Genomic DNA, 12,251 nt, shown 5'->3' on the forward strand with positions numbered 1-12,251 from the left:
TCCTAGAAACTGTCTTTTTTAGTTTTGTTGATCTGAAGAAAACTCCTGGTCTCACTAATTCTACCTGTCCTCCAAATCTTTGTGAGCATCAACCTCTTTGGACAGTTTTCTCTTTCTTCATCAACCAGCATGAGCTTGGGAGCCTTCCCCTGGGAGCCCTCCCCTTCCCTTTGCAATTGCCTGCCCTAGCTGCCTCTCACTGAGAGCTGGAGTGCATGCCCATCAGCATGCCCAACACACAGCGGGCACCGAGTATTTTCTTGAAAGAACACGTGAAAGGGCAGAGGCAAATTTCACAGCAGTATTTAAAACAGTTGGCGTAGCTGAGCTCAGGCTCAGCAGCACTTAGTCAGCCCCACCTCTACCCTGGGAACCTGCCATTCTCAAGATGTCTGTGCCAGTGGGTAACCTGCAGAAATGGCAGCATCCTGTGGGTCCAACCCAATAACATGATTCACTCCATTAGCCATTGCCTTAAACTTTGGGTTATTCAAGTTTAATTCCAATAAAATAAGCTATAGAATTAGGGCCTATGATGAGTTCCTAACAATGAAAAAATAGGGCTGAAATTTTGTTTGTAGTTGTCTCTCCTGCGAGTCATGACCTGCTTGACCCGCCAGCAAAAATAGAAATCCCGGTGGCCACAAGCTTGCGGGCTTTCAGGCCTTGCACCCACTGTAAGAAACACTTGATTCACAGTTTGAAATGGATTCTGGTTGAAAGGCTGTGCCCTTTGGGAGGGTGACTTCCCCGACGTCTTCACGGCCCTCCCAGCTCTACACTCCGCTCGCCTCCTTCCCCGGCCCTCTTCCTTTCTCCCTGCCCTGGTGGCTCTGGTCCTGATGGCCGGGAAAGGAGCGACCGAGGTGCCGGAGGTGAGGACAGGGCAGGGCACATACCTCCGGCTAATGCTTCTGCGACTGTGACTGACGAAGGCACCTTGACGCGGGGCCTTGGACATTTGCTGCTGTCCGAAGCACTCTCTTGCTCCTCCTCTGGCTCTTGTTCCTGCCCTTGGTCCCGGGCCCTCCTTCTCTCCAGCATCTCCTCGAAAAAGATCTGGCAGCTGAAGCCCTCCTGGATGCCATACTGGGCGTGCTCCAGCAGTGCCTCCAGGGTGGGGAAGACCCGGCAGCAGGCCACGCACCGCAGCCCGCAGTTGGTGGTGACCAGCCAGTCCGGGGTGTCCCGCAGCTCCTGCAGGCAGCACTCCAGGGGCGCCAGCAGCTCCGCGTCCTCTGGCTCTGAGCTGGTGTTGTTCTTGCTGGCTTCCAGTTCCCAGCGCAGGTCCGTATTGGAAGCCATCTCAAAGGAGGAGCCTTTCCGCCTCTGCCTCCTGATGAACTCGGCTTCGCGGATGCGGGGCTGTCGGGTGACGGGCTCGAAGCCACTGTCGGTCTCCCAGGCCACGGCCACACCCTGCACAGTCTTCACGTGGGTGTAGAAGGCACACATGCTCTGCTGGGCAGCATCCTGGTCCCCATAAGTGCAGGAATGGCAAGACTGGTACTGGGAATAGGACTGGTACTCAGAGGATGACTGGGATGATGGCGAGCTGCTCCAGCTCAACATCCCCCGACCCTTGCCCGAGAAGTAGACGTTCTCCACGTGGGGGATGGCTGGGCCTGGCCGTGGAGACAGCTGTTCTCTCTTCACGGGCCCTGGGAAGTGGAAGGACATTTTCATAAGTGCCACAACTACTTCAGGTCTCTGAAAGGATGCAAGCTCTGGGGGCCCCAGGCAGGTACTTTTCCTCTCCGTGCCTGTTTCCCCATAAATTAAGGATGATATACTTTCCTTTTGGGATGATGATAAGGATCAAACGTAGAGATGTAGCTGCACCTTATGGATGCGATGACAAAGATCAAATAGTGTATGAATGTAGTATCTAAGCCCTTGACTAAACCCCAAAGGCCACCACCTGAATACAGATTGTGGGACACCCATCCATACAGCACAGTCTTCTTCATTGATAAGAAGGAATGAGCTACTGTAGCATGCCAAACATTGATAAGTCCCTAAGGCAAAAATACACAGACAACCCAGATAATCATGATGGTGTGACCACTCATCCAGAGCCAGATATCCTGGAATGTGAAGTCAAGTGGGCCTTAGAAAGCATCACTACGAACAAAGCTAGTGGAGGTGATGGAATTCCAGTTGAGCTATTTCAAATCCTGAAAGATGGTGCTGTGAAAGTGCTGCACTCAATATGCCAGCAAATTTGGAAAACTCAGCAGTGGCCACAGGACTGAAAAAGGTCAGTTTTCATTCCAATCCCAAAGAAAGGCAATGCCAAAGAATGCTCAAACTACCGCACAATTGCACTCATCTCACACGCTAGTAAAGTAATGCTCAAAATTCTCCAAGCCAGGCTTCAGCAATATGTGAACCGTGAACTTCCTGATGTTCAAGCTGGTTTTAGAAAAAGCAGAGGAACCAGAGATCAAATTGCCAACATCCGCTGGATCATGGAAAAAGCAAGAGAGTTCCAGAAAAGCATCTATTTCTGCTTTATTGACTATGCCAAAGACTTTGACTGTGTGGATCACAATAAACTGTCGAAAATTCTGAAAGAGATGGGAATACCACACCACCTGACCTGCCTCTTGAGAAATCTGTATGCAGGTCAGGAAGCAACAGTTAGAACTGGACATGGAACAACAGACTGGTTCCAAATAGGAAAAGGAGTACGTCAAGGCTGTGTATTGTCACCCTGCTTATTTAACTTATATGCAGAGTACATCATGAGAAACACTGGACTGGAAGAAACACAAGCTGGAATCAAGATTGCCGGGAGAAATCTCAATAACCTCAGATATGCAGATGACACCACCCTTATGGCAGAAAGTGAAGAGGAACTCAAAAGCCTCTTGATGAAAGTGAAGGTGGAGAGTGAAAAAGTTGGCTTAAAGCTCAACATTCAGAAAACGAAGATCATGGCATCTGGTCCCATCACTTCATGGGAAATAGATGGGGAAACAGTGGAAACAGTGTCAGACTATTTTTTGGGGCTCCAAAATCACTGCAGATGGTGACTGCAGCCATGAAATTAAAAGACGCTTACTCCTTGGAAGGAAAGTTATGACCAACCTAGACAGCATATTCAAAAGCAGAGACATTACTTTGCCAACAAAGGTCCATCTAGTCAAGGCTATGGTTTTTCCAGTGGTCATGTATGGATGTGAGAGTTGGACTGTGAAGAAGGCTGAGCACAGAAGAATTGATGCTTTTGAACTGTGGTGTTGGAGAAGACTCTTGTGAGTCCCTTGGACTGCAAGGAGATCCAATCAGTCCATTCTGAAGGAGATCAGTCCTGGGATTTCTTTGGAGGGAATGATGCTGAAGCTGAAACTCCAGTACTTTGGCCACCTCATGCGAAGAGTTGACTCATTGGAAAAGACTCTGATGCTGGGAGGGATTGGAGGCAGGAGGAGAAGGGGACGACAGAGGATGAGATGGCTGGATGGCATCACTGACTCAATGGACATGAGTCTGAGTGAACTCCAGGAGTTGGTGATGGACAGGGAGGCCTGGCGTGCTACAATTCATGGGGTCAAGAAGAGTTGGACACAACTGAGTGACTGAATTGAACTGAAGGCATTCTGCTAAATGAAAGAACTTAGGGTGAAAAGGTCATAGAGTATTTGATTCCACTTAGATGACATTCTAGAAAAGGCAAAACTGTAGGGAGAGAGAACAGAACAGGGGTTACCTGGAGCTAAAGGCAGCAGGAGAACTGACTGCAAAGGGTCACTAGAATCTTTGGAAGGTGATAAACAGATTCTGCATCATGGTACTGATAGTGGTTAAACAAATGTGTACCTGCAAAAATTCTTCAAACTGTACACAGAACTGATGTGGTTTGTATTTGTGAATCACAGCTCAATAAAGCCTGAGAGGGGGAGGGCTTTGGCCAGACCAGTCAGCCCTACCTTCCTCCTGGCATCTGGGGGACGTGTCTCATCGTCCTCCAGGAGAATCTCACACTTTCCTTGAAACCCTCACTGGATCTCATCACCATATAAACACTAAGTGCTTGTCATATTTTAACTCTTTCAGTGTTCAAAAAACCCTAAGAAATTGCATTGTTCTGATTTTTGACAAGTTAGAAAACTGAAGCGCAGAGCATTGACATGATTGATAGAGTGGGTACCAGTCACTTGGCCCGAAGATGGTGTGACCCTTGGGCGCTGCCCACGGTCACTTCAAAATGATGTTACGGATTAACTTTCATCCATTTATTATAAAGGAACTTTTTATATCACTGCTGAAATCATAGAACTGACACCTCAATTCTGTTTCTTTCAAAGCAAGTTAAAAGATATGACTACCATTTTAGGACGTCATCCTCATACCTCCTGAAATCCCCTTGTGTACGCACAACAGCAGCCCCGGTAAACCCATCATCCATGTTTATGGCCAACGCAGGACTTTGGTGACAATGCCGAGGGGTGAGCCGGTGCCTTCCCTTCCCCTTCCCCCAGGAGCCCGCCCTGTCAAGGACACCCCAGCGACCCCCTTCCTTTCGACCGACCTGTCCGGCGCGCTTGTACGCTCTCCTCCGTGGACTCCGGGCTGGCCAGGCTGAGGGTGGCCTGGTCCGTGGGTGACTGTTCTCCCCTTCGGTCTGTGAAGCGCTGCTTCATGATGACCCGAGCGCCCGGAGCACAGAGCTCCAGCTGTTGGGTGCGAGTGGGCTCGGCCGGTGCTAAAGCCTCCCCTGGCCTCAGTCCCAGTGGCTGCTAGGTACCCGTGGTCACTAGGCTCCTGGCTTTATTCTGTGACCTCATCAGTGACTTTGATCTGTTCTGTGACCCGTGGCCAGGACACAGCCCCAGCCAGGCTGCCAGGAGAGGCTGCCCACCAGGATCCCATCCCCTCCAGGACCTTCCCTGCTTTGTGTGTTGTCAGAGACGCAAACATACAGTGCGCACGCACACACACACACACACACACACGTACATACACAGAGACACAAATGCCTAAAAGCACACATGCAGACACTTTTACACACGTGAACACACGTACATTCATGCTGACACACGCAACCACTCAGGCACACATACACTCAAACATACATGAACACTCAGACACACACACACACACACACACATACACAGAGACACAAATGCCTAAAAGCACACATGCAGACACTTTTACACACGTGAACACACATACATTCATGCTGACACACGCAACCATTCAGGCACACATACACTCAAACATACATGAACACTCAGACACACACACACACACACACACATACACAGAGACACAAATGCCTAAAAGCACACACGCAGACACTTTTACAGACGTGAACACACGTACATTCATGCTGACACACACAACCGCTCAGGCACACATACACTCAAACATACATGAACACTCAGACACACACACACACATACACAGAGACACAAATGCCTAAAATCACACATGCAGAAACTTACCCACATGAACATACATACTCATGCTGACACACACAACCACTCAGGCACACATACACTCAAACGTACATGAACACTCAGACACACACACACACAAATTCAGAACACGGTCGCTTAACCGCACACACGCTCGCGTACATACGATCATCACCCAACCTCAAGCTGGGCCGACCTTGAACTGTGGCCGCGGCAGGGGGCCGGAGCCTTGCCGCCTCCTCACTGCTTCAGAGGCCCCACCGCTGTCTCGTTAGGGCTTTTGGTGCTCCGCGGCCTGGGGACCCAGGTGCCTGCTCACGTCTCCCCGCTCTCTGCTTACCCTCGCTCAGGTCTGGGGACTCAAGCACACCAGGGATGCTCCTGCCCCTGGGCTTTGCATTTACCCTTCCTGCTGCCAGGAGTGCCCACCCCTAGGCCCCACATGGCTCACTCTTGTCTGCAGTCTCTGAAACGACTCCTGTCCGAGCCACCTGGAATCCATTCCCCTCAGACTCTATGACGTGTGCATGTACAGGCATAACCACTTCCCAGCATTCATCTGCTGCTGCTTAAATGTCAGCTCCATGAGGAGAGAGACGTCATTCATTCATGTCCCCCATCATATCTCCAGCATCTAGTAGAATACATTGACACATTCACAAGGATTCCAGAGATTATTGTCAAATTAATGAATAAATAGTGGGTGAACACGGCGGACATGTATTTGGATGGACCGACAAGGGCAAGTCTGTCTAGCAGAGTTGCCTTCTCTCTGTACCTCAGATCCCTGCAGCCCCAAGGCAGGCTGGCTCTCATCCCACAACTCTGAGTCCCCTCCTGCTTCTCCACCTGCACAAACCTCACTCCAAGCTCAGTCGCTCTGGCACCTGTTCCAGCTTGCCCTCTCTCTCTGCTCCAGGATGTCCTGAGCACACTTCCCCCAAAACATTTCTCCCCATATCCCCCCAACCCCTGCTCAGTCTCACCAACTCAATTCCTCTGGATCCCAAATTCCCAACAGCTCAGAAGATAATTGGTTGAAAATAATCCCAAAGCAACACAACCACCGCAGCACACGCAGCACCTAGGAATACTCTCCTCTCCAGAACCAGAAGCCACCATGTAAAGGGAAATGCCACAGAGCTTTACTGAGAGATGGAGAGTCACACTCGCACCTATAAAGAGGCAGAGCTCCCTGGCAGGAAGAGGAAACACTGTAAGTGTAGTCTTTCTCCCTTAATAAATCAAGAGACTTGCCTTATAAAAATAAACAGTAAGAGCACAAAAATCCAATTGATCAATGGAAGACAAAAGCAGTCCAGGAAAAGATCATGTTATGTGTTAATATTTGAATTTTTAAGAGATAAAGTAAATAAAGGTCTAGGAGGAAAAAAAAAGACTCGGTCAATAAATGATGCTGAACATTTTTATTCACTTTTAAAAAAATCAACTTTGGCCTTACCTCATATAAAACAACTAAGACTAATTTCATGTGACTCTGGGGTAACTTTCAATGTAAAATATTTAGAAAGAAAATATAAATTAACATTTATTATTATAGGGTGGTTTCTCTAAACTTAAATGCATCAGTCAACATGAGCATTGAGAATCTTTTTAATTTCATTGCTAAAAAACAAAAAACTCACTGTTTCAGTTTCCACTTCTCTGCTTTTTAGTAAAACTGAAATGAATAGTTCAGTAAAGGAAATAAATAAGCAATCCCCAGGAGAAGAAGGGCAGATGGCTGATAAACATATGAAAAGATGTTCAACCTAATTCTAGGAAGGAAACAACGAATTAAAAACACATGCTGTATAAGTATATTGTTTTCACCCACAAGGCAAACAAGAATTAAACAGATTGGCAGTTGTTAAGTGCTGGTGAGAACAAAATGAAATGAATATGTTTCTATTCTACCTGTAAGTGCACGGCTTGCCTTTCTCAAGGGAAATTTGGTAGCACCCATTACAATGAAAAGCGGGCTCTTTCAACTCAGCGATTAACATCACTGCCTGGGAAACATTCACAGTTAGTGCTAAGTGCATACAATAGCACATCAAGAAATATTTACTACAGTAGTATTCAAAATAGAAAATAAAAAGAAACTTGTCAAAGATCCATCAACATAAAGAAGTAGTTAAATAAATTACACCAGAACCAAATTGTGGTAAGCTGCTGCTGCTGCGTCGCTTCAGTCATGTCCGACTCTGTGTGACCCCAGAGACGGCAGCCCACCAGGCTCCCCCGACCCTGGGATTCTCCAGGCAAGAACACTGGAGTGGGTTGCCATTTCCTTCTCCAATGCATGAAAGTGAAAAGTGAAAGTGAAGTGGCTCAGTCGTGTCCGACTCCCAGCGACCCCATGGACTGCAGCCTACCGGGCTCCTCCGTCCATGGGATTTTCCAGGCAAGAGTACTGGAGTGGGGTGCCATTGCCTTCTCCGAATTGTGGTATACTATACTGCAATAAAGAGATCTACATGTATTAGTAAGTAAATTCATGTTAAGTGAAAAAAGCAAGAGATAAGTGAATCCCACATATGTAAAAACTAAACATGCAACCCCTCCCCACAAAACCCTAAACCAAGCCTATGCTGTGTATGAATGTGGAGGCACAGAGGAAGCAGTCACATCCCAGTGGGAGCAGTGGTGACTTCAAGGACAGTGGAAAAGCTTCGGTGGAGCTATTGGTGACTGGAGGTGTTTTCCCCACGTGACCACACCTGTGCTCCTATCCCACAGGCTCCTCTTACAATGTGAAGCTGACAGTCCTCCACTGAGAGACAGGTCCCTCTTCCTGAACCAGAGTGGACTTTGTAACAACCTCCAGCAACTGAACGCAGAGGGGTGATGCTTGGAGACTTCGCTAGGTTGTAGAAAACAACATCACTTCCTCTGGGTTCTCTCTGTCTCTCTCTCTCCTTTCCTCTGGACCCAGCCGGCATGTTATAAGGAAGCCTAGGCCACACGGAGGTGTTCCAGCCAACAGTTCTGGCAAAAATCCCAGCCAGCCACCAGACGTGTGAATGAATGTGCCATCAGATGAGTCTGACTTCCAGCCTTTGAATCTTCCAGCTGGGGTCCCAGACTTCTCAGGGCAGAGAAAAGCCACCACCTCTGAATTCAGCCATCTTCTGCCTGAATTCCTGACCCTCAGAAACTGTGAGCAGCTTCACGCACTAAGTTTTGGGTGATTTGTCACTCAGCCATAGGCATTCCGTAGACTGACTTTCCATGCACTGTTCATGTATGTCCGGTGAGACGACTCATTGAGCAGCATCAGGACTACGGTGTACCCAGCTGATCACTGGGGCACACCCAGCACAACTTGGGAGGAAGGTTGCCACCACTCACCGTCTATTTTCACACTTGTGCAACCCCAGCATTCACATAGAGCAGCTTCAAAGTTGTTAACCCTTGGGAAGCTACTCTAACATCGAGAGTACAATGCTTACACACAGTTCCTTTTGTATTTAGCCATTCAGTTTCTAGTTGAAAATACCATTTTCCAAAGGTACTTGGGTCAGTTCCTTTATTGCCCTAGAATCTACGTATGTTCCTTCTAACCCTCCTAACAGTCCTACCAGTGAGACACTATTAACCACATGTTACAGATGGAGGTTGGGACTCCAAGTACAGGTAGGAGACAGGAGGATGGACTGCTCAGCCCTCAAGCCCAGAGGCAGGACTGCTTTGTCAGGCTGCCCCATGCTCTTCCCCTAGGTCTGCTTCCTGGGGGCAAGGCGGAGGAGGGGGTGTGTGCTTAAAGCAACGCAGCATCAAAATGTGCCACTGTCCTTCATTTTTACACGGGCTCTGAGCAGAGTCTGGCCATGGGAAGGCTCTCTGTCACAGCCCCATCTTCTGCTCCAAGTAGCTACTCATCGGAGGCCACCCATACAGGGTTCCTGCCCTCCCTGGGCAGGGGGAGTGGGGGAGTGCAAGGGGAGGATGGTAACAGATCAGGCCCACCCAGCCCCCTAACGTCTCAGCCCCCGCAGTTTTCCAGCTGGGTCTCCAGCCTCGCCAAGAACTTCATGCTCCGCTGCTGGAGCCGGCAGGGCTGGTGTGCAAAAGCCCAGAAGGCCCAAGACAGCACTTTCTCGGAGCTCTGACTCCTGGCCAACTCATTTCACACGTCACGTGCGAGTCTTAAACCTCATCAAGAAGGCCTGGAGGAGTTTCCAGTCTCCACTTTCCTTCCAAAACCTCCTCTTCTCAGCCCCCTCCCTTTTCTTTCTCCACTGAGAAGAAACTAACAGGAAGCGAACCAGCCACAGCCCCAGCAGGAAACAGAGACGCCACTTCTCGCTTCCCTTCACTTTTAACTCTAGAGATGGGCTTGGGCCACAATTTAGGCTACAGGGAGAATCAGATCATTCATCCTGGAGCCAATGAGCCTCCAGAAATAGCCTGTCCACTTGGCCAAGGGGCCTGGCGTTACCCGGGTTGGTGTACAGGACACAACATTTCTGAGGCTGAGCCGATTGCTGTGTAAAGTGCTTTAAGTGGACAACACCCCTCCCTTCAACTGGAAATTAGGGCCACCTTGTCACTGCCCCTCTCAAAAAACTTGTATTGTCAGACTGAACACCGAGGGAGGCGGGGAAGTGGTGAGTTGCCGTAGACGCTGCTTGCCAGGTATAAGGCAGGCTCCAGACTGGGAGTTCATCCCAGTGAAAGCCAATTTCCCAGGAATTGTTTATGACCTTAGCCTGTGCTAACTCTGCAGAGAAAGTGCCAGAAGATAAGTTGAGGATCAGAGTAGAGAAGTATCATCTTTTGAGTTCATTTTCTGTTGCTTCTTGCCACTATTTAAAAAGAAGTGAGTCAGTGGACCACGTAAGGAAAAACTCAGCCGCAGAGAAATGTGATACGAAGTTCTCCCTCAGCCTCCCCGAGTGAATGAGGAAGGGACTTTTGCTTTTGTTTTCCTTCAGACTTAATAACAGGCTGCTTCTTCTCCGTGGTTTGTTTGGAGCTGTTTCCCTGACCTTAACCTCAGGGCGCCCACACAAATAGCCCAGGACTCCTCTGTCATTAGGCAGTAGGGAGGAGGGCACCCCTGTGGGCCTCTCGGGCACATCCCTGGCTATGCCCCAGAGCCCCAACCTGGCCCAGAGCACCCCCCACCCCAGCTCTGGCTCCATGAGACTGCAAAGATTCAACAAGTTTTGGGGATTCAGAAGTGTCTTTCCAAATTGTGTTTCCTTGAAAAGGTGACATCAGCTGGGAGGAAGGGCACTCCAGCTGAAGGCCACATGTGTACCCAGGAGCTCTGGGACCCCAGCTGCTGGTCCCTCCCCTCGATGGTTCTTAGAGAGCCACACAGAGAGCTCTGGGGAAAGGGCTGGGTCTTCCTCCCCTCTCTGTCTAAAATGTGATGGCCATAGGCCACCTCGGATACAGAGCTGAGGATATCAGCCGCTAACTTGTTCTGAGAGAACTTTCTGGAAGCATGGCTTCTGCGTGGAAGGGGAGATCCCAGGACCCGAAAGACCATCAGTGAGGCAGCACAATTTCTAAATGCGCTGGGCTGACTTCCTGTGCAGCCTTCAGCTCACATCCAAGGTATCTGCAACCAGGCAATCAGAACTGGGATAATTTATTTTTATCCCCACGATCAGAATGGCTATTGCAGACTCCCCTCTTAAGACTGCCTTTTTCCTATCCCAGTCCTTCAGAAACGGTGTCTCCTTTGTAAGTTGATGGGCTTACTTATCGGATGGTAGAGGTGTCCCAGGGGAAACAGCCACCGTCCCTCCCCAGCCTGCCACCCCCAGCCTTGCAGGTGGTCCCACGCCTTCCAGGAACGTCAGGGAGTCAGGTGGGAGGACTTCCAGGAAGGCTGGATCAGGCTGTGTTTTCCTTGAGAACAGGAAAGTTCCCAAGAAAGGAACCCAAGGCCAAGACTGAGGGGCCAGCAGGAAAGGCAGTCCATGAGCCACCCCAGTCCGCTGCTGGCTGCACTCTCGCAGTGCACTGAGACCGGTTCCAGCAACGCCTCCCCAGTGGGGTTTGTATGTATTTTCAATGTACAAACCCTGCCTTCCTTGATTAAAATTGATTCCTAGGTATTTTATTCTTTTGGATGCTGTGTAAGTGGATCCGTTTTCTTAATGTCTTTTTTGGATTGTTCGTTACTATTGTATAGAAATACAACTTTAAAATTCAGTTTTGTTGAATTTGCTTATTCAAACAGATTTTTTTGTGGAGGTGTGGATTCTTTAGGGTTTTAATACGTAAGATTATGTCATCTGCAAACAGAGATACTTTTACTTCTTCCCTTTCCATTTGGATGTCTTTTCTTTCTTTCCCTTGCCTTGTTGTTCTGGCAAGAACTTCAGTATCCTGTTGAATTGAAAGCTGGTGTCCTTGTCTTATTACTTATCTTCAGGGAAAGCATTAAATCTTTTACTATTGACAACGTCGCTGGTTTTTGTACATGGACTTTTTCATGTTGAGGAAGTTCCCTTCTAATCCTAATTTGTCGTTGTTGTTTAGTGGCTAAATTGTGTCCGACTCTTTGTGATCCTGTGGACTGTAGCCCACCAGGCTCCACTATCCAGTTAGATTTCCCAGGCAAGGATACTGAAGAGGGTTGCCATTTCCATCTCCAGGTGGTCTTTCCTACTTAGGGATCAAATTCATGTCTCCTGCATTGGCAGGAGGATTCTTTACCACTGAGCCACCAAATCCTGATTTACCGAGTGCTTTAATCATGAAAGGATGTTGATTTTTTTTTTTAGAATGCTTTTTACGTATCTATTGACATGATTTTATCCCTTCATTCTATTAACATGGCTTGACTTTTCAGTTGTTGAA

General features: G+C 48.6%; 1 protein-coding gene across 1 annotated transcript; it reads right to left on the reverse strand.

Moving 5' to 3' along the window:
- Positions 1 to 524: 524 nt before the first annotated feature.
- FAM170B (family with sequence similarity 170 member B) lies at positions 525 to 6,682 on the reverse strand. Its single transcript, XM_005900630.3, has 3 exons — positions 6,413 to 6,682; positions 4,538 to 6,060; positions 525 to 1,661 (listed from the first exon to the last, which is right to left on the reverse strand). Exons 2-3 carry the CDS (start codon positions 4,647 to 4,649, stop codon positions 760 to 762), a joined length of 1,014 nt encoding a protein of 337 aa, XP_005900692.2. The 5' UTR covers positions 4,650 to 6,060; positions 6,413 to 6,682; the 3' UTR covers positions 525 to 759.
- Between the last annotated feature and the right edge of the window lie 5,569 nt (positions 6,683 to 12,251).

This window comes from Bos mutus, chromosome 28 (genome assembly GCF_027580195.1).
Source record: "Bos mutus isolate GX-2022 chromosome 28, NWIPB_WYAK_1.1, whole genome shotgun sequence".
In the NCBI taxonomy this organism is placed as follows: Eukaryota; Metazoa; Chordata; class Mammalia; order Artiodactyla; family Bovidae; genus Bos; species Bos mutus.